Raw genomic sequence first — 21,370 nt, 5'->3', positions numbered from 1 at the left:
AATAAACATTTGATCATGGCAATACTCAGATCTGCTCTGAGTTACAGCACAATGACAATACATATACAGAACCAATCGATATTGCCAACATACTGGCCAACAGGTTCAGTGCGAACTTTACCCCCTTTCACCCCATAAAGGGCCTATCACAATACCGGAGGAATGCCAAGTCCCTTTTATCACAGCTACACAGCACTGTCCAAAGCCAAGAATACAGCTTCCATGGGACCTGATAATATCCCTGTCTGTGTTCTACATGAATTACAAAGTGAACTGCCACCACACCTGAGCACCCTGTTCAATCACAGCCTCATTTCAGGCTTTGTTTCTACCGAATGGTGCACGGTCATCCCACTCCACAAAGGGGGAATGACTACAGACCCTAGGAACTACTGCCCCATTAGTCTGACGAGTCTGATATGTAAGGCTATGGAGCACATCATCATGGACCTTATAAATAAGGACATAAAGGAATCTCCAAACTCTGGACCCCTCCACAGTTTGGGTTTGTGAAAGGTAAACCATGCCTGCTCAACCTGATAGACTTCAAGTCTGTCACCAGAGCTGTGGATGAGGGCAAGGTAGTTCATACAGCCTACCTAGATCTTGCCAAGGCCTTCAACACCATCTGTCACTCAGGAATCATAGACTCACTAAACTAGGCATAAACCCCTATGTCATAAGATGGGTTACCAACTGGCTCACTGATAGAACCCACACTGTGAAAGTACTAGACTCCAAATCTGACTACCGCTCAGTTACAAGTGGTATCCCACATGGATTTTTCTTAGGTCCTCTCCTGTTTGGCATCTACTTTTCTGAAGTTCAAGCCAACACAAAGGGACTCTGGCTGACCAAGTTCACAGATGATTGTAAACCGGGAGCCATTATTGATTCTCCAACTCATGTAGATATTTTACAAAAAGGCCTCATTGACACCAATGACTGGTGCCTGAACCATGGTCTTAAGCTCAATGCCAAAATGTGCACTGTTAGTCCCTTTGGGAAAAATTTGGTGCCCATGAACTACCACACAGGCAGTAGTTCACTAAACACAGAAGGTGTGATAAGAGACCTGAGGACACAGGTTGACAGCAACCTCTCTTTTGATAACCACACTGCCAAAGTCCTTCTATGTGGCTCATCTCATTACAAAAGGTTCCGGATCCAGGTCGTAATCCCTCTTTACGTGTCCCTCATTAGACCTATTATAGAATACAATGCCCCATTTGGTGTGTACCTCACTAGATAGCTACAACTGGAAAGGCCACACAAATACCTCACTAAGAGGATCTTAGGCCTTCGACACATGCTCTATACAGACTCAAAAAACTCCAGCTATATTCTGTCTCTTATTGCCTACTTAGAGGCCATCTCTACTTGACCTACAAAGCCATGTCTGACCCAGAGTTGCTAGAAATGCTACACCTAAAGAAATCCCAATCCCTCCATGCCACACGCTCCAGGGACCTAAACCTCATTACCACAATAAACAGAACATGCCGGTGGGACAGGTTCCTAACGCACAGACTTCCCATACTCTGGAACAAGCTTCCCATTCATGTCAACCAGAGCACTTCACTGACCCTCTAAGAGAAATCTTGCCGAGTGAATGGCAATATGAAGTTCCCCCTGGGGATCACTTCAGTGGCTTTGCTTGACAGGGGCACTGGGAACTAACTTTGGGTGGCATGATTGCCAGGGAATCTTCTGGGGCTAGGCTTATATAGGCTCCATTGCCGTTAGCCTAGTGCACACCTATGAACCTATCAGATTTTCTAATTTCTTTTGTTCTGTGTAAATAGAAATGTAATTGTCTATAAACATCTAACAAATGCAACATGTACTCCTCTTAGTTTTCAAATTTTGGAAATAAGACAGGCAGATTAATGTACTGGCTGATGTTGGATTCTGACTCCACCTTAGGAAGGAAGGACGTAAGTGTTGATTTGTAATGTTACTCTATCCCTATGAAAAACAAATAGGGAGGTTTTGAAGATAATGCTTGAAGCTCAGAAATCTTTCTAGCTGTGGTAATAGCCACTACAAAGACTGTTTTTCAGGTCAGAAATTTAACATCACTTTTGCTGCTGGTTCACAGGGAGAATTAATTGGAGCCTGTAGTACCAAATTCAAGTCGCACGGTGAAGCAGGGTCTTTATAAGGTGGTCTCAACAGAAGAGTGCCTCTTAAGAAGGCCTTACAAAGTTTTGATGAAGCAAGTGAAGAATTCTCAGTTCCTATATGGAAGTTAGAAATTGCTGACAATTGAACTTTAATAGCCGAGGAGCTAGCTCTTTTGTTAAAAATTGCTGTTAAAATCTCAAGGAGACTCTGTACGGGGGCTGAAGGGTCAGTATGTTTTAGATGAGCCCAAATAACAAATTTCTTCCACTTACTTTTGCAAAGTTTTTTTGTAGAAGCTTTATGTGAACACATAAGTATATGGCGGACAGGGGATAAGAGTATAGGTTGTCTGGGTATCAACAGAAGTGGAGAACCCATGCTGTCAGCTTTAGGTTTGAAATATCTGGGTGAACTAAGCCTGTTGGATGTGGCAGGAGGTTTGGAGTCAGATTCAGAACCCAGGGTGGGTAAAGAAGATGAGGCCACGGAAAGGGAAGCAAAACTGTCAACGCCAGCAAGGTGCAATGAAGATTATCTTGTTCTTCAACTGGGTAGCTTTCTGTAGGAATTTGGGAATCAGAGGGGTTGGAGGGTAGGCATAGAGAAAACTGGGGGACCAGTTGTGGAGTAGAGCATCTTTTGATGATTCCCCCGGTGATGGGATCAGGGCAAAGCAGCTGCTGCTCTTGTTCAGGGGTGATGCAAAATAGATCGCAGCAAGGCTGGCACCATTGACAGAAAATCACTACTATCATTTTCAAGTTGAGAGACCACTCGTGAGGTAGTAGAATACACCTGCTCAGTTTGTCTGCTCTCACACTGGACTTTCCTGGAATGTGCACTGCTGTTCATAGGTTGATACTAGGCTATCTGCCCTAGGGCAATTATAAGCCTAGCCAGAGTGCGTTTGGCTTTCACCACCCTTTTAGATTAGTTGACTGTGCCTCTGTATAGTAGGTCACAGAAGGTAGCCCTTTTAAGGTTAGTTTACTGTACCTCTGTCAGTCAGGGACACAGAAGAGATCCCAGGGGTAAACTTACGATCTCCCATCCACTTGTCAAGATTTCTCTTGAAGAGGGTCAGTGAGGGGCTCTGCCTAACATGGATTGGGATTTTGTTCCAGAGTGAGGGGAGCCTCTGGGATATGAATCTGTCCCTCCAGCATGTCCCATTTATTTCTGTGCTGTGGTTCAAGTCCCTGGAGCGTGTAGCTCTAAGGGATTTGGATTTCTTGAGGTGGAGCATGTCTATTAATTCTGGGTTGGACATGGCTTTATACGTCAGACACAGATCGCCTCTGAGCAGGCAGTATTGCAAATAGAGCTGGAGTTTCTTGAGCTGAACTGCATAGGGCATCTGTTTGAGTCCCTTGATCCTCTTGGTGAGGTACTTTTGGGGTCTTTCCAGTTGCTGCAGGTGTCGGGTAGGGTACATCCCAAATGGGGCATTGTATACAATTATGGGCCTGATAAGTAATGAGTAGAGGGGCACAATGACCACTCTTGATCTAGATGTGAACCCTTTCGTGATAAGGTGGGCTATATAGAAGGTCTTTCTAACCACTTTGGCAACGTGATTGTCAAAGGAGAGATTGCTATCTACTTGGGTCCTCAAGTCCCTAATTACTTCTTCCGTACTTAATGGATTACCACCTATGTGGTAATTTGTGGGCACTTTGTTTTTCCCAAAGGGGATGACTATGCACTTTTTGGCATTTAGCTTTAGGCCATGGCTCTGGCACCAGTTATCCGTCTCTGTGAGACCCTTTTGGAGGATGCTTGTGTCAGTCGGCGAGTCGATTATGGCACCCAGTTTGCAGTCATCTGCGAACTTGGTCAGTCATAGTCCTCCCGTGTTAGCCTGTACCTCAGAGAAATATATACTGAACAAGAGAGGTCCCAGGACTGAGCCTTGTGGGACTCCACTTGTAACTGGTTTAGAGTCTGACATGGCACCTGCAATGCTGAACATGTGGGTTCTATCCCTGAGCCAGTTTGCAACCCATCTTGTGACACAGAGGTTGATATTTAAGCTGGTGAGCTTATTTATGATGCCCAAGTGGGGTATTGTGTCGAAGGCTTTTGCGAGGTCCAGGTAGGCTGTGTGGACTACCTTACCTTCATCTATTGCCTTAGTGACTGTTTCAAAGAAGTCGACCAGGTTCAGGAGGCAAGATCAGCCCTTAACAAAGCCGAATTGGGTAGGATCCAGTGTTTGGAGGTTCCCAATGTCTTTGTTTATGAGTTCCATGATGATACGCTCCATAGCTTTGCAGACCAGGCTAGTCAGGCTTATAGGGCGATAGTTTCCGGGGTCCGTTGTGGCACCACCTTTGTGGAGCGGGACCACTGTTGCTGTACGCCATTCCTTGGGCACATATCCTGTAGTAAGGCTGAGATTGAACAGTGACTTTATATGAGGGTTTAGTTCTTCTTGGAGCTCGTGTAAGACGCAGCCCGGGACACCGTCTGGTCCCATTGATGCTGTACTGTATTTTTTGCTTTGGAGAAGGCAGCTCTCACCTGTGCATCTGTGATCTCAGGAAGACTACACTCTGTTGGGATAGACATTTGCTCTTTTGGGGGAAGGGGGGAGAAGTTTGCACTGAACCTTTCTGCCAGGATGTTGGCAATGTCTGTGGGTTCAGTGTATTTTTTGTCATTTTACACCAACTCAGAGCATATCTGGGAGTTGCCTCCCAGGTTCCTGACATAACTAAAGAAGGCCTTGTGATTATCATTAGTGTCTTGTGCAATTTTTCTTTCGAAGCTGGCCTTAGATGATTTTATGAGGGGTCGTAGTTTCTTGCTAGTACTGATCAGAGATGCCTTCCCTTTTTGGGATTTTGCTCTATCATGTAGTAGTTACTATTTACATATCGGATCGGTCGAGGCCCGGGTTAACAACGACCACCACAAGTACTGTTAGCCAACAGGGTTCTGGCGGAAATTGGGCTAAAGTTGGCCGAAGGAGGAGAAGAGGTGGAAGGCATGGCCAAAGGCAGGAAGAGAGGAGAAAGGCTAGGACTGTGGTAGTGAGGGTCGGAACTTTGAATGTTGGTAGTATGACTGGTATAGGGAGAGAGCTAGCTGATATGATGGCCAGAAGGATGGTTGGTATATTGTGTGTGCAAGAGACCAGATGGAAGGGAAGTAAGGCTAGGTGTATCGGCGGTGGGTTCAAATTGTTTTATCATGGTGTGGATGGGAGGAGAAATGGTGTAGGAGTTATTCTGAAGGAACAGTATGCGAAAAGTGTTTTGGAGGTGAAAAGAGTGTCGGATAGAGTGATGTTCATGAAGCTGGAAATTGATGGTGTAATGATGAATGTTGTTAGTGAATATGCTCCACAAGTTGGGTGTGCAATGGATGAGAAAGAAAAATTTTGGAGTGAATTGGATGAAGTGGTGATGACTGTACCCAAGGGTGAGAGAGTGGTGATTGGAGCAGATTTCAATGGGCATGTTGGTGAAGGGAACAGAAGGGATGAGGAGGTGATGGGTAGGTATGGTGTTAAACAAAGGAATACAGAAGGTCAGATGGTAGTGGATTTTGCGAAAAGGATGGACATGGCTGTCATGAATATGTACTTTAACAAGAGGGAGGAGCATAGGGTGACATATAAGAGTGGAGGAAGATGCACACAGGTGGATTATATCTTATGTAGGAGGGCCAGTTTGAAGGAGATTGGAGACTGTAAAGTGGTGACTGGAGAAAGTGTAGTTAGGCAGCATAGGATGGTGGTTTGTAGGATGACGTTGGTGATCAAGAAGAGGAGGGGGAGTGTGAGGGCAGCACCAAGGATCAAATGGTGGAAATTGAAAAAGGGTAATTGTGAGGTGGAGTTCAGGGATGAGTTAAGGCAGGCACTGGGTGGCAGTGAAGAGTTACCAAATAGCTGGGTAACTACAGCAAGGAGACTGCTAGAAAGGTGCTTGGTATCACATCTGGACAGAGGAAGGACGACAAGGAGACGTGGTGATGGAATGAGGAAGTACAGGAGAGTATACAGAGAAAGAGGTTGGCAAAGAAGAAGTGGGATTGTCAGAGAGATTAAGAAAGTAGACAGGAGTATAAGGAGATGAGGTGCATGGCAAAGAGAGAAGTGGCAAAGGCTAAGGATAAAGCATATGAAGAGTTGTATGAAAAGTTGGACACTAAGGAGGGAGAAAAGGACCTGTACCGATTGGCTAGACAGAGGGACCGAGCTAGGAAAGATGTGCAGCAGGTAAAGGTGATAAAGGATAATGAGGGAAACATACAAGCGAGGAGAGTGTGTTGAGGAGATGGAAAGAGTATTATGAGGGGTTGATGAATGACGAGAATGAGAGGGAGAGAAGGTTGGATGATGTAGGGATAGTGAATCATGAAGTGCAATGGATTAGCAAGGAGGAAGTAAGGATAGCTACAAAGAGAATGAAGAATGGAAAGGCTGTTTACCCAGATAACATACCTGTGGAAGCATGGAGGTGTTTAGGTGAAATGGCAGTGGAGTTTTTAACCAGATTGTTTAATGAAATCTTGGAAAGTGAGAGGATGCCTGAGGAATGAGTGTGGAAGAGAGGTGAAGAAGAGAGTACAGGCAGGATGGAGTGGGTGGAGAAGAGTGTCAGGAGTGATTTGTGACAGACGAGTACCTGTAAGAGTGAAAGGAAAGGTCTACAAGAGGGTAGTGAGACCAGCTATGTTATATGGGTTGGAGACAGTGGCATTAACAAAAAGGCAGGAGTTTGAGCTGGATGTGGCAGAATTAAAGATGTTAAGATTTGCACTGGGTGTGACGAGGGTGGACAGGATCAGGAATAAATATATTAGAGGGTCAGCCCAGGTTGGAAGGTTTGGAGACAAAGCCAGAGAGGCACGATTACGTTGGTTTGGAGATGTGCTGAGGAGGGATGCTGAGTATATTGGGAAAAAGATGCTAAGGATGAAGCTACCAGGTAACAGGAAAAGAGGAAGGCCTAAGATAAGGTTTATGGATGTGGTGAGAGTGGACATGCAGGTGGTTGGTGTGACACAGCAAGATGCAGAGGACAGGAAGAAATGGAAACAGGTGATCTGCTGTGGCGACCCCTAACAGGAACAGCTGAAAGAAGATAATGATGCTCTATCATGTAGTAGCTTTGTCCTTCTGTTGTATAGCTTATTTATGGCCGGGGTCCACCCGACAGGTCTCCTGCCTTTGGAGGAATGAGTCTTGGTTTTATTTGGGATAGCATGCTCCATGCATTCCTGTAGGTGTCCATATAATGCTTTTGTAAAGGATTCTGCGTTTTGGGCTGTATTTTCCACTGGCACAGGGACTTTGCAGGATTCCAGCTCAGTTTTGAGAAGTGTGAAGTTTGCTTTTGAGAAGTTCTTCACCGTGGTTTCCTTGGCTGGGGGTGGGGATGGAATATGGATGTCCAGTGAGATTAGTTTATGGTCTGATCTTACCAGTGAGGGGTATACCTCTGGTGTGGAACATAGAGACACCATGTTGGTGATGACCAGATCCAATACATTTTCCCCTCTTGTGGGAGTGGTAACCAGTTGTTCCATAGCATTTGAGTTTATAAATTCTAGGAACCATTGGGCGAGGGTGTTTGGGCTTGAGTAGTTTTCCCAATCAATGTTTGGGTAGTTGAAGTCACCCAATATAATGGTGTTTGGAGAGACCTTCATATTCTCCAGCGTTCTCAGGAAAGCTGAGTGGGGTTCCTGTGTTTGGGAGGGTGGTCTGTAGCAGGCTACAAACTGAAAGGCAGTTTTGCCCACTGTTAGTTGCGCATGGATGGTCTCTGATGCTTCGTGCAGTGCTACTAACCTGGAGGTGTGGGCATATTTGATAAATATGGATACTCCCTCTCCTTTTGTGGTTCGGTCTGAGTTTTGGGGCCGAAAAGCATGGTATGAAGTATAACCTGTTAGTGCTGGGGTGCTCTCGGGAGCCTTGAACCAGGTTTCTGTTACTGCACAGATATCGATATTCTCCATACTGAGGAGAGTCTTGAGTGCGTGCATCCTGAGGTTTACACTTCTGGCATTGAGCAACATTACCCTTAGTTTTTTCTTCTTTGTGTTGTCTATGGAGGTGGGTTTGTCTTTTGAGTCTTGCCTAAAAAAGGCACTATGGGGGAGGCAAGAGCCTTTGCCAGTATTCGAAAACCTAGGGGTGACAGGTGCAAGCCATCCATAGTGAAGCAACGTGGCTTGTCGAGCATGTCATCCCAGGCTGACAGACACAGGATCCCCTTTGAATGACACCAATACTTTAGCCAATTGTTAAAATTGATCATTTTGTCTTTATACTGTGGCATCATTCTTGGTGAGAGCAAGATGCTACTCAAGGTCAGGGTAATACCGGCCTGGGCTACATGATCAGAGAGCTCCTCTATGTCTCTTTTCATGTAGTCCAGGGAGGTACGTCTCAGGTCATTCACACCAGCATGGACAATGACGGAGTCATATTTGTACTTGCTTTGGAGTGACCTGAGTGCTTGTGTTATGTGGCGGATCCTGGCACCTGACAGGCAGCTTACAGTGACCTTCTCCTTGTTCATTCTGGTGAGTGGGACATCAGTGTGTCTGACAATAGAGTTACCTATTACAAGTGTATTAGGTGTGTTGTTTAGCCTTAAGGGCTGTGACTGTGTGGCACACTGACTTTGTGAGCTATGTGCTACGTGGGTATTGTTTCCCCCTAGGGGTTGCTTGGATGTCTGCTTTGGAGGTCTCTGCTGCTTAGGCAGATTTTTATTTAGAGCCTCCGAGTATGTTTTTGTGTATTTATGTGTTTGGTTTGCTGATACAATAGGTCTATGTGAGACTGGATTTGTGGTGTGTGTGGTTACCTTCTCCTCCTGACTGGCTGTGCCAGTACTGGGTTGAGAGAGGTCAGTCTCCAGTTTGGCTATATAGTTGCATCTCTCACATATATTTGAGCTTGTTGGGAGGAGGAGAGGGTGGTCTGTATACATAAGGCAGTTGTAACATTGCCTCAAGATTTCCAGATTCACCAGCTGGACTGGAGAGTAAACCCGAAACTGACCTTTGGACATGCCTGAATAATATAGGGAACTACTTACTAACTGATCAGAAAGAACCACTAGGGAGCAAGTACTTAAAAGGAGTATAAGAGGGTGTAGTGCTTAAGTTTATTAGTGTTTACCTATAAGATTACTTATACGAGCAAGTGCAGTGCTTTAAAATGAAAATAAAGTGCTTATTTTGAGATTTACAGCAGTTCTGTTAGAAAGCAGTTGGAAGAAATTGCCCATTGCTGCACCCTGAGGGCTTCTTGACACATGGGGTAAGATCTGGTTCCCCCTTGTTTGTTGATGTACCAGACTACTGCCATGTTGCTGCCTGAATCACAGCTGTTCTGAAAGGGAGAGTCTTGAAAGGCCTGCAACACTAAGAGCACTGCTCACATCTCCAGGACACTGTCATGTATTGACCTATTTGGGGGATCAAGTACATTGGACTGTTTTCCCCAGGAAGTGACCCCCCTGCCCAAACTGGGATGCGGTCCATGGTCACTATGGCCCCGGGTTGAGGGAGAATGAAGGGACAGCCTTGTAGAACCTGATCTGATCAAATCCACCACCATAGGCATTTCTTGCATGCTTGAGTGATTCTTATTTGGGCTGACATCTGATGGTAACTAATTAACCATTGTAGTGCTAGCATCCACTGAAGAATTCTCATATAAAATCTTGCTAGGCAAACTAAAATTATGGTAACTGACAGACTCCAAGGCCTGAGGGATCAAACAGGCCAAAACTGTGGCACTGTGGAGCATCTTGGTGACCTGTAATCTGATAGTCTGAACTCTTGAATGAGGTAGAGAAACTGCTAATGTTATTGTATTGAACAATGTTGCCATAAATTTCAGTATCTGAGAAGGGTCTAGCTGAGATTTGTTGCAGTTTATAGTAATTCCCAGGAATGAGCAAATCTGGAGTACCTGATCTCTTGCTTTTAAGAACAGATGCCTGGTCAGAGTGGTAGTGAGGTCTAGATATGGAAACATCCAGAATCCCTACAGCCTCAAGTCAGCTACCACTGCCATACATTTGGTAAACACCTTGGGGGCTGTGGTGAGGCTAAAGGGCAGGGCTCTGAACTGGTAATGACTTGCTCCCAGCCAGAAGCACAAGTAACTTCTGGGCTGTCTGTTCATTTTTGTGATAGTACACACCTTGAAGCTCTTTTGAGCACATCCAGTCATCCTTGCCCAGAAAGAGTAAAATGGACTGAACCGTATGTTGAACTGACTTGTTCAAGCTGCGAGATCCAAAATGGGTCTCCAGTCCCCTTTCTTCTTTGGCACTATAAAGAATCTTGAGAATGTTCCAGTCTCTCTTTGGTCTGGTGGGATCTCTTGGATGTCTCTTTTTCTAGCAGCTTTTGTACCTCTAGTGCCGCTTACTTTCCTCTGACTGGGTGGAACATTGGGAAATTTACTTGATAATGGAGGTGGAAGGGAAAAGGGAATTATATAACCTCTGGAAATGATCCTCTGTACCCAGGTGTCTTCTGTAATATTTAGCCAGGTTCTTCGGTGCAGGGATAAATGACCCCTGACTGCCTCCAGAGGGGGGCAATTGGGCCTCCTTTCAGGAGGGCTGATACAGTCTGTCGGGGAAAGAATCTTTAGACCCTTGATTTTGCAGGCCACCCCTGCCATGTGGGCGACGTCTCGCATTTGAGTTCCCCCCTCTGCCTCTGGGGGAACCATCTCCAAATGGATCTTGAAAAGGATCCTGGGATTTTTTAAAAATTTTTCATCCGCCTTGTTGGTTTCTAGAGAAGGTCCTTTGCGGGGCTGAAATACAGATTCCTACAGCAGAAAGGGCATTTCCACCTTTCTCACACACAGTGTGTCCTTCACTTTGGGATCGAATAAAGAAGTTCCGTCAAAGGGGGCACTGACTAAAGAAGACTTGAAGGGTTCCTCAAAGTTACACAAGTGCATCGAGACATGCCCCCTAATGGAAATGCCTGAACCCACTGCCCTTGAGGTACCCTCAGCTGCATGAGATATAAGCTTCATGGACAAGTTTGAAATGGACTGTATGGTCACCAACTGTGAAGCCAAGAAGCCTGAGTCTCAGCAGTAGTATTCCCTGAAACAGATTTTGAGAGTTCCTTTATTAAATCTCTTCGAAGTCTATTAAAACGTGCTAGACAGTTCAGTGACCGGAGAGTGAAGTTTGCTGAAGCATAGACATGCTTCCCAAACCTGTCCAAAGCCCAAGACTCCCCGTTAGGGGGATAGACAGTGGAACTCTGTTCCGCAAGTTCCTTCCTAGTGACCATCACTATAACCATAATATCCAAAAGTACTCCTTTACTCCAAAACTCTCTCCCCTCAGGTGGTGCCAGAATCCTATCTAGTCCCTTAGGGATGTGTTCAACAGTGACAGGCTCCTTCCACGCCCACTCAGAGATACGGTCAATAAGCTCATTAGTGGGTAGATTTACCCAGGAGGTAGACGGGCCACACCTAAACACCCCCCAAGAATACCAATTCCTCTGGAGAAGGATTGTGGGAGGATCAGCCACCTCTGTTTAAGGATCTCTAGGATGTCTCCAAAGGAGACATCTTTGTGTGGTGATCCTGGGGACCCTTCCCCTTTGTCAAAACCGGTATCCTCAGTGATAAAACTCCTGTGGGGAATTCAGGTGCCTCCTTTTGCACTTTCTCTTCCTGGGTACTTTAGCAGGATGTTCCGAAGAAGTTTTGAAAGATATGGTGATGCCTGCTAGGTAACCTGGAGGGTCTGGGTTGGCTGTCCCTGTGGAGTCAAATATTGAGGCTCAAGGCACCAAGACAAATGAGATCTTGAGGGTTGATCCAAGGAGGAAGAGACTGACTGTCCTTCTGAAACAGAGAAAACTGTCTCCACCACCTCAAAGGCAGAATGTCCCAGGGAGAAGGAAGCCAACAGAGCTGAGAAGCTGCGATTCTGCCCCAATGGCTCTATCGGTCTCGAAGACATTTCACCTGAGGTGGTGGTTGGAGCCGAGCTGTCCAGTGCAGAAGCACCAAGGTGCAGAGATGGCTAGAACAACCTCACAGTAGACTGCAACACCTTGGATCCAGCAGGGATGCTACAGTTCCGAGAGTCATTTGGCTTCGGACTTGTCAGAGCCTGAGCGTTCAGAGAAACCCTCTCAGCCAAAGATGATAAAATCCGATACAGAGAGTCTTGGCAAACTCGGTTCCAAAAGCTCCAAAACAGTCAGATCGGAGAAGGAGCTGGTACTGGAAGGGTAGAATGGGCTAAGGCTTCCTGACCTGAAAGGGTAGGAGCCGGAAGAACACGCATCTGAATTTGCATCAAGAGAAATTTCCTCATCATATGATCCATGTCTGCTTTGGTGAGACTCCTTGAAGATTGAGAGGAAGCCAACAAGGGAGATTGGAGTACCTTCTTTCCATAAAATGAAGAGGAACCCTGGATGGCACTGGATCAGTTCTAGGAGAATAATGGATCCTGGGAAGAGTCCTTGGATCCAATGTACTCGAATCCAAAGAAGTCTTTGAAGATTCTAAAATCAGCATTGAAAGTCTCCTTATGCTTGGATTTGGGGGACTGAGCCCCAGTAACTGAAATCAGAAAGTAATAACTCTTTCAAAATTAGCTTGTTTTTACGATCCGCTACTGCTCGCGGATTAAAATTTCTACATATAAAGCAGTCTACATTTAAGTGGTCAGGGCCTACACAATAAACACACAAATTATGTATGTCTGACAGGGAGAAATTATGACCACCCTTAGAATATTTCATAAAGCCCGAGGGGCCTTTCTCTGACATACTGAAAGAGGGAAAAAAATCTGCTAACAGACACAAAAATAGAGTTTTTTTTTTTTTTTTTTTTTTTTTGGAAAAGGGAGGTAAAGAAAGAAGTACCAAGAATAGTATGAAAGATTACATGAAGAAGTTGGGAAGAAATAAAGGCATATAACGGAGACTAAAAACACTAAATACTAATGGTGGTACATAAACAGAATGCACCAAGTGTAAGGAAATGAAAAATTTGAAGATTTAAGGATAAATTAAAGACACTTATCTGACTACACTCAAGAGTTTTGGCAATCACATCTACTTCATGAAAGCAGCAAACGAGATCTGAGGTACATTAGGGGTTGGTGCATTATGGGTAGGGAGGAACTCAAGAGCTTTTAGGTTACCACAGGCTATAGTAATAACGAAGTCAGATCAGAGTATTGGATCTGAACCCAACAGCCGAGGAATGAATGAAAATTGACAATATCAGATCCAGTGTTCCTCTCACTGAAATATTCCATGGCAACTTCCTCTTTCATTAAAAATAAATGTGAGTGCTTGTAACCATTGCAAAACTACCTAATCATCATTCAAGTCTAATTTACTTTCCTCTCTCCCTCTTTGCTCTATTCCATTTCTTTCCATGACTCTTTCACTGGCTTCTTGCTTCCCTTGGATCCTGCTTTTGTAACATGATACACTGCACTGGTCTCTTCCAAACTGACCAAGGGGCCTGATCAGCTCCCTGTTGGGACCCCCATTTTGTATGTATGTTGCTACATAGACCCCCACTGTCTTCCAAAACAAATTTTCCCACTACTCTCTATCTTTCAAGTCTAGCATTGCCTAGAACTGTGCCTGCATGTGTTGCTACATGTTGTCTTGAATTTAAAACAGATTAACAGTGTGCCCCTGACCAATGAATTGTTGCCCAGATGTAGCCAATCAAAACATATATGCAAGTGCTCTCCACACACCTCTTACTCTGCTTTAATATACAGCTATCACACAACATACTATGTTATACAGTTTGCCCATTCTCTCTAATGCTCTGTTTATCTATAATATATATATATATATATATATATACACACACACACACATATATATATATATATATATATATATATATATATACGTATGTATATGTATGTATGTGTGTGTGTGTGTTTATATAAGGTTGGACGTCGGGCTGGGAACTCAGCACCATAAAAATCCATTGCCAATCATTAGCGGACCAGAGTTCCGCTGTGGCAACCCCTAACCGGGAACAGCCGAAAGACATTATTTATATATATATATATATATATATATATATATATATATATATATATATACACCTTACTCTAACCCAAAAATGTAACTGCTCTCCTGATTCAAACTATTACGGAAGGACATCTGGTACAAAAACACTGGTAAAGTAAGCCAATTCTAAAGCAAAAGGGACTGAGAAAGCCATGTTGCTCCATGAACAAGTCTGCTTCATAGACACTGCCATAGTAAACATCCATACTCAAAGAAAATCCTTGTAGGGTGAAATAGTATATTACCTTATAACTGAAAGAAGCAACATTTGCTGAATGAAAACAATGTATAAATATCAGATGGGTCAGGTATAAAATTAAATTTCTGGGGAGAGGGTAGCCACCCCCAAGGAGGAAAAATATAAAATCAGATCTCCAGTCAATGTGCGAGGAAAGCTAAAGGAATGAACAATCACATGTTTAGAAAAGATGCCCATTCCTGAGAAAGATGCAAACAAGGGAATTCAGAAGAAACTGCCATTCCAAACAGTACTGTACTCTAGGAGGAAAGGGTTAACCAGCAGTTATAGATCTAAAACTTATCTGGTCTCTTCTTGGCTTCTCTTCTAGGGATCTTCTCCAAAAGGTCATAGGCATTTGACTGGCCATTTCTTTAACTTTCACAACACTTATTCTTTAATATTTTCTTTCTCTGTTATTAATTTTTTTTTTTAACTACATAGGCTATCAGAATACAGATCTTTTTAGCACATTTTAAAATGTAAATTAACCCTCAGAAACTTCTCACAGTATCTAACCTAATTCAGGAAATGTTGTCTCTATGCTAACTGGGTCTGATTTGATCTAGCACTAGTCACCATACACAGTGTCCCCCGATATGTGTATGGATGCTGCTCTTCAGCAAGCACATGTATTCACTTCTTGAATAAAAGTTCTCATATGAGATGGACTCTTTAGTGACCAAGAGGAAACAACTTATTGATTTTATTCATCATGAAAGTTAATTCTACTGCAGCAGCACTCTCAAGGCCTGCCATCCAATTATGTTATTGTGCGTGTTTTTAAAGTGTACAGTCAAATTCTGTTAATTACATTTCACACCACAGAATGCAGTACCTCTAGTGCTGTGAAAAACTTTCACCCCCATCAGTCCAAACATAGCTGGCCCATTTTAAAATGAATTTCTCCATGAAATTCAATTTTATCATGCAGACATCAGTAAGGGCTTTCAGTGACCTTTGCCATCACTAATGTCAGTGAAGGACTAGAGTAGGGATGTGTTCATAGACTTAAATGGTTGCACCATCATACATGTACCTGGTCATTTCTATTAAGTGTATGGATGTAACTACTCCCGATCTCTCCAGTAATATCATCATGGTATATAGAAAAAGTAAGGGGGCATCCATTAAAAAATAGTTTATAAAGTTTTTTTTATTAAGAAACACTCCACATAAAATAGGTCAGATAGAGGGAAAAATGCATTGCAGCATTTAAGCTATCAACTTACATTATGTGCATATTAAGTTCAACTGTATACATTAATTAACATGCATAAGTATAGTTAAAGAAATATTTGTGAATGCCTAGTAAAAAATGACTCGTATTAGTTTGAAGTCTGAAAGTGGAAAAAGTGCTTACTTTATTTTACTTTATTAACTGGATGTTCATCAAAGTGTTCCACTTTTTTTATTTTGTTGTTTTTTGGTTCTTAAGTTTTTACACACGCACAAAATATTTTATTAGTGTAATATGTTGGTTATGGAAAATGTGCAAGCCTTTTTAAATGTGCAATCAGAATGTATACTGCAGTATGCAGTGTAACAAAATATTCTCACAAGATCTGAATTGCGGTTACCATAATACAAAAAAAGAGTAAACAGAGGGTTAAACTCAGAACATTAGCTCCTCACTCAGAGGATCATTTACACCTCTCTCAACCATCCAGATTTTCATAGAATGTCTGGATTTTTGCCAACACTTTTGGTCTGTTCCTCATAAAATCTGTGGTCTTCTGGAAAATCACACTAAATAATGGCATACATTTCAGTTCCAGACTTCATAGCCTTCAGAAATACATGCTAATGCAAAGCTTATTATTTTATCAATTTTGTAAGAGCAATATCTAAAAGTTGACCTTGATTCCGGGCCTTTATCCTCCCATTATTGATGGTTTTGAGAGAGACAGAATGTAATTGAGGCTAGCCTAAAAAGAATACACTTCTGTATAAAAGTACTATTTTAATTTGTTTTAAATGCTGTGATATTAAGATTACATTTAAATTATTTTCAACAGGGAAAGTGCAGTTAAGCAGCATAGAATGGTGGTCTGTAGGATGACGGTGATCAAGAAGAGGAGGAAGAGTGTGAAAGCAGTGCCAAGGATTAAATGGTGGAAGTTAAAAAGGGTGATTGTGAAGTGGAGTTTAGGGAAGAGTTAAGACAGGCACTGGGAGGCAGTGGAGAGTTACCGAATAGCTGGGTAACTACAGCAGAACTAGTAAGGGAGACTGCTAGAAAGGTGCTTGGTGTGACATCTGGACAGAGGAAGGAGGACAAGGAGACCTGGTGGTGGAATGAGGAAGTACAGGACAGTATACAGAGGAAGAGGCTGGCGAAGAAGAAGTGGGATTGTCAAAGAGATGAAGAAAGTAGACATGAGTATAAGGAGATGAGGCGCATGGCAAAGAGAGAGGTGGCGAAAGCTAAGGATAAGGTGTATGGAGAGTTGTATGAGAGATTGGACACTAAAGAGGGAAAAAAGGACCTGTACCGATTGGCTAGACAGAGGGACAGAGCTGGGAAAGATGTGCAGCAAGTAAGGGTGATAAAGGATAGTGAGTGAAAGGTACTCACAAGAGAGGAGAGTGTGTTGAGTAGATGGAAAGAGTATTTTGAGAGGCTGATGAATGAAGAGAATGAGAGAGGGAGAAGGTTGGATGATGTGGGGATAGTGAATCAGGAAGTGAAACAGATTAGCAAGGAGGAAGTAAGGACAGCTATGAAGAGGATGAAGAATGGAAAGGCTGTTGGCCCAGATGACATACCAATGGAAGCATGGAGGTGCTTAGGAGAAATGACCGTGGAATTTTTAACTAGATTGTTTAATGAAATTTTGGAAAGTCAGAGAATGCCTGAGGAGTGGAGAAAAAGTGTTTTGGTACCTATCTTTAAGAATAAGGGTGATGTGCAGAGCTGCAGTAACTACAGAGGGATAAAATTGATCAGTCACAGCTTGAAGTTATGGGAAAGAGTAGTAGAAGCTGGGTTAAGAAGCGAGGAGATGATTAGTGATCAGCAGTACGGTTTCATGCCAGGAAAGAGCACTACAGATGCGATGTTTGCTCTGAGAGTGTTATTGGAGAAATACAGAGAAGGTCAGAAGGAGTTGCATTGTGTCTTTGTAGACTTGGAGAAAGCATATGACAGGGTGCCTAGAGAAGAGTTGTGGTATTGTATGAGGAAGTCGGGAGTGGCAGAGAAGTATGTAAGAGTGGTACAGGATATCTACGAGGGTAGTGTGACAGTGGTGAGGACTGCAGTGGGAGTGACAGATCCGTTTAAGGTGGAGGTGGGATTACATCAAGGATCAGCTCTGAGTCCTTTCTTATTTGCAGTGGTGATGCACAGGTTGACAGATGAGATCAGACAGGAGGCCCAGTGGACTATGATGTTTGCAGATGACATTGTGATCTGTAGTGAGAGTAGGAATCATGTTGAGGAGACTCTGGAGAGGTGGAGATATGCTCTAGAGAGCAGAGGAATGAAGGTCAGCAGGGCTAAGACAGAATATGTGTGTGTAAATGAGAGGGAGGGTAGAGGAATGTTGAAGATGCAGGGAGTAGAGTTGGTAAAGGTGGATGAGTTTAAGTACTTGGGATAAACAGTTCAGAGTAATGGTGAATGTGGAAGAGAGGTGAAGAAGAGAGTACAGGCAGGGTGGAATGGGTGGAGAAGAGTGTCAGGAGTGATTTGTGACAGACAGGTACCAGTAAGAGTGAAAGGGAAGGTCTACAAGAGGGTAGTGAGACCAGCTATGTTATATGGGTTGGAGACAGTGGCACTGACAAAAAGGCAGGAGTCAGAGCTGGGTGCGGCAGAGTTAAAGATGTTACAATTTGCACTCGGTGTGACTAGGATGGATAGGATTAGGAATCAGTATATTAGGGGTTCAGCTCATGTTGGACAGTTTGGAGACAAAGCAAGAGAGAAGAGACTGCGTTGGTTTGGACATGTGCTGAGGAGGGATAATGGGTATATTGGGAAAAAGATGCTAAGGATGGAGCTGCCAGGTAAGAGGAAAAGAGGAAGGCCTAAGATAAGGTTTATGGACGTGGTGAGAGAGGACATGCAGGTGGTTGGTGTGACAGAGCAAGATGCAGAGGATAGGAAGAAATGGAAAGAGGATCCGCTGTGGCAACCCCTAACGGGAAAAGCCGAAAGATGATGATGATGATGATTTAAGTTATTTTCAACATTAAAATTGAAGATGCAGCTGCTCATTTACCTCTGAAACTACACATGGAATTTAATGAAGTTTGAAATATAAAAATGTCCCATTATCACTTCTAAAAAATCATAAGAGCATATCACACAAGTCTGAAAATAAAACCAAGTGCATGCAGAGGGAACAAAAATAGCAAAAGAGCAGTTTGAGGTTAGCCATCTTGAAAATGATGGGTAGTAATTGGATTAAGTTCACTTCTGCCCTCAACGAATGCACTTCTTATTTTCTTTTGAGTTTTCTGTACTGTTATAACTGAGGATTTTTACCCTACTCACATTTTCTGTGATTCCAGATCTATAGGCATGTATTTAAAGAGCTGCCAGAGTTAAAATGATATGAAAAGCTGTGATTATGATAAATATGTGGAATGGGCTATGTTCTTTTCTGAATCACTTGAAATTCCAGACAAAATGAAACAACGTAAAGTGAAAAGAGTGATTCTGACTCATGACTTTTTTTGACTTCTTAGATACCCCTACCTGCTGCACTGTCATGTGAATTCTCTGATGAGGCAGGTTCCATAGAAGCAGTATGGTCCATGGATGGTGAAAACAGTCCAGATGGAAGGTTTCCTCTATAGCGAGCGAGGTACTGGGTAGCTAAATGGATGTTGCCTCTAAACTGCCTTAGAGCAGACTCTGCTGTGCTGCAGTCAAAGCCAAGGTATACCAGCTAGGTAAAAGCAGAAACAGAGCAAAAAGGGTTAATCCAATCTGTCTGGATAAAAAACATAGAATACTGCTATGTAACAGAGGCTAAAAAACAGGAAACTAAAATCTTGGCCTAAGTCAAGCCTGAGCTAGAATATAGTTTAACTCTTAAGTAAAGGTATGAGCTAATTTGTTGTTACCATGCTTTAAGCAAAGGAAAGGGTGCAGTATTGGTATAAGCTGTTTGCAAGTCATGCAACATATGCATTGCGCAACACAGTAGAACTGTTTAAAATACTGCATAAAAGCTCAAACTTACAAAAGTTATTCAATTTTAGTTTCTAAATGCTTAAAGAATATGACAAATGTAGGCACAGATATTATATTGAAACAAGCTTTTAAACCAGTCAAATAAGTCTTAAGCAGTTAGCCAGTTGAGGTGCATGGGGTTGCAAACTTACAAAACAAGACTTCTAACAAAAATGCATTACATGTTATACACCTGACAATCTATATAAACTACATATTCACATACTGTAGGTTTTACGACCCCAGCAATTTCATAAAAATCCTCAAACAGGGTTCAGAACAGCAGTAAAGGATACAATTAAAACACTACCAGCAGTAAAAGACAAAGTGAGTAACAGTCAGTTCTGCATAGCAACTGATATTAGCTGCAACGGTCAAGCACTGCTACACAATTTCTAAATTATAATGGTACTGAAGTCCAGCCTGCCACTCAAACATTTTGCTTCACATAGTATTACAAAGTCTGCAATCTCCAGAGTCTTCTGGTATACACAACTGATAGTACCTGAAGCAGTTGTGGTACTGACACATTTTGTTTACCTAGAAATAGTATATTGATAATGTACACTTTCTGGCAAGTGTGGTACTTATTTTGTTTTCTCAGTAATGTTTAATAATATAATGTGTAGTTGAATTTTACCTACTGAAACGAATGTAGAAAATAAATATACTTCTACTGTCCTGCCCTTATCTTGCTTAAACTTTATACTGTCTTGTAAACACAGGGAGGGCTATGTAACAACATAGAGCAAATCATGCAAGTCCGAACATGCCAGAGGTAGTCCTCAAAAAGAAGAGATAATAAACAGAATTTAGTTCTGCTTCTACAAATAAGAATTTTTGCTTTTCAGTCTTTTCTTGTACTTTTTACAGTTTACACAATACCAAAGCTTTCAATGTCATTTAAAAGCTTGCGGGCAGTGTTGTTTGATAGTTTCTGACCTTCTTCTACAACTTAATCTTTCTACCTAGGTCTGTTTATGTTAGAGAACCTAGTTCTCGGCCTGTTTTCTCTTTCCCAGGGTTAGGTCAGTTTGAGTTAGAGGACCTAGTCCTCGTTGTGTGTGTGTGCGCGAGTGTGGTAAGGCCTAGGCCAGTTTAGAGGACTTGGTCCTCATTGTGCTTGTGTGTTCCTGCTTAGCTAGTCATTATGTCTAAAGAGTCCAAAGACCACAAACCTTCGGGTTTCAAAAAAATGTGTAAAGTGCTCCCAGAAGATGTCAATGAAGGAGAATGAAGGTGAAATAGGACTACAGAACATCTCTAGTTGTACCAAGAAGCCTGAGCTATCTTTTATTCTTTTTTTAGCAGAAGAATCCATCAATAAGTGTGTCTGGAACCCTTGGACAATCTCACGGTGTGTATGCGTATGGGGGGGTAGGAGTCAAGTTACAGAAAACTGTGTTGGTGATCTAGCCTCAAAGATGTATTAAAGCTCACTGTGTCATAACAAAAAAAAAGCCTACGCATTAAATGCTGGAGGAGGGTCCTTTGTTCTTAGCCCAAATCTTGGAACTAATTCACCAAAGAGATACAAAAATCAGAGTAAGGCAATTTTTATTCAAAGCAATGCATCTTTTAGGACTTTAAAGACAAAATCGACTAAGCTAGAAAAGATGCATCTTTTTAAACAAATAGTAAAGACTAGCTGTCGACAAACAGCAGCAGGGTTCAGTTAATATGTGAAAAAAGCAAAATTAGATAAAAAGGACTGCTGTTATTGCAGAAGAACT

General features: G+C 42.7%; 1 protein-coding gene across 8 annotated transcripts in view; it reads right to left on the bottom strand.

Moving 5' to 3' along the window:
• NUB1 (negative regulator of ubiquitin like proteins 1) overlaps window positions 1-21,370 on the bottom strand; it is a gene marked incomplete in the record, with an annotated part of 1,333,835 nt that overhangs the window by 164,719 nt on the left and 1,147,746 nt on the right. For all 8 annotated transcript variants that reach the window (XM_044066898.1, XM_044066904.1, XM_044066897.1 and 5 more), the window contains 1 exon segment: window positions 19,158-19,350. In XM_044066898.1, the coding sequence (XP_043922833.1) occupies window positions 19,158-19,350 (193 nt within the window).

Source organism: Protopterus annectens, chromosome 3.part1 (assembly GCF_019279795.1).
Source record: "Protopterus annectens isolate FY-2018-M chromosome 3.part1, PAN1.0, whole genome shotgun sequence".
In the NCBI taxonomy this organism is placed as follows: Eukaryota; Metazoa; Chordata; order Ceratodontiformes; family Protopteridae; genus Protopterus; species Protopterus annectens.
The sequence above is the reverse complement of the archived record's forward strand: the minus strand, read 5'-3'. Positions and strand labels throughout refer to the sequence as shown.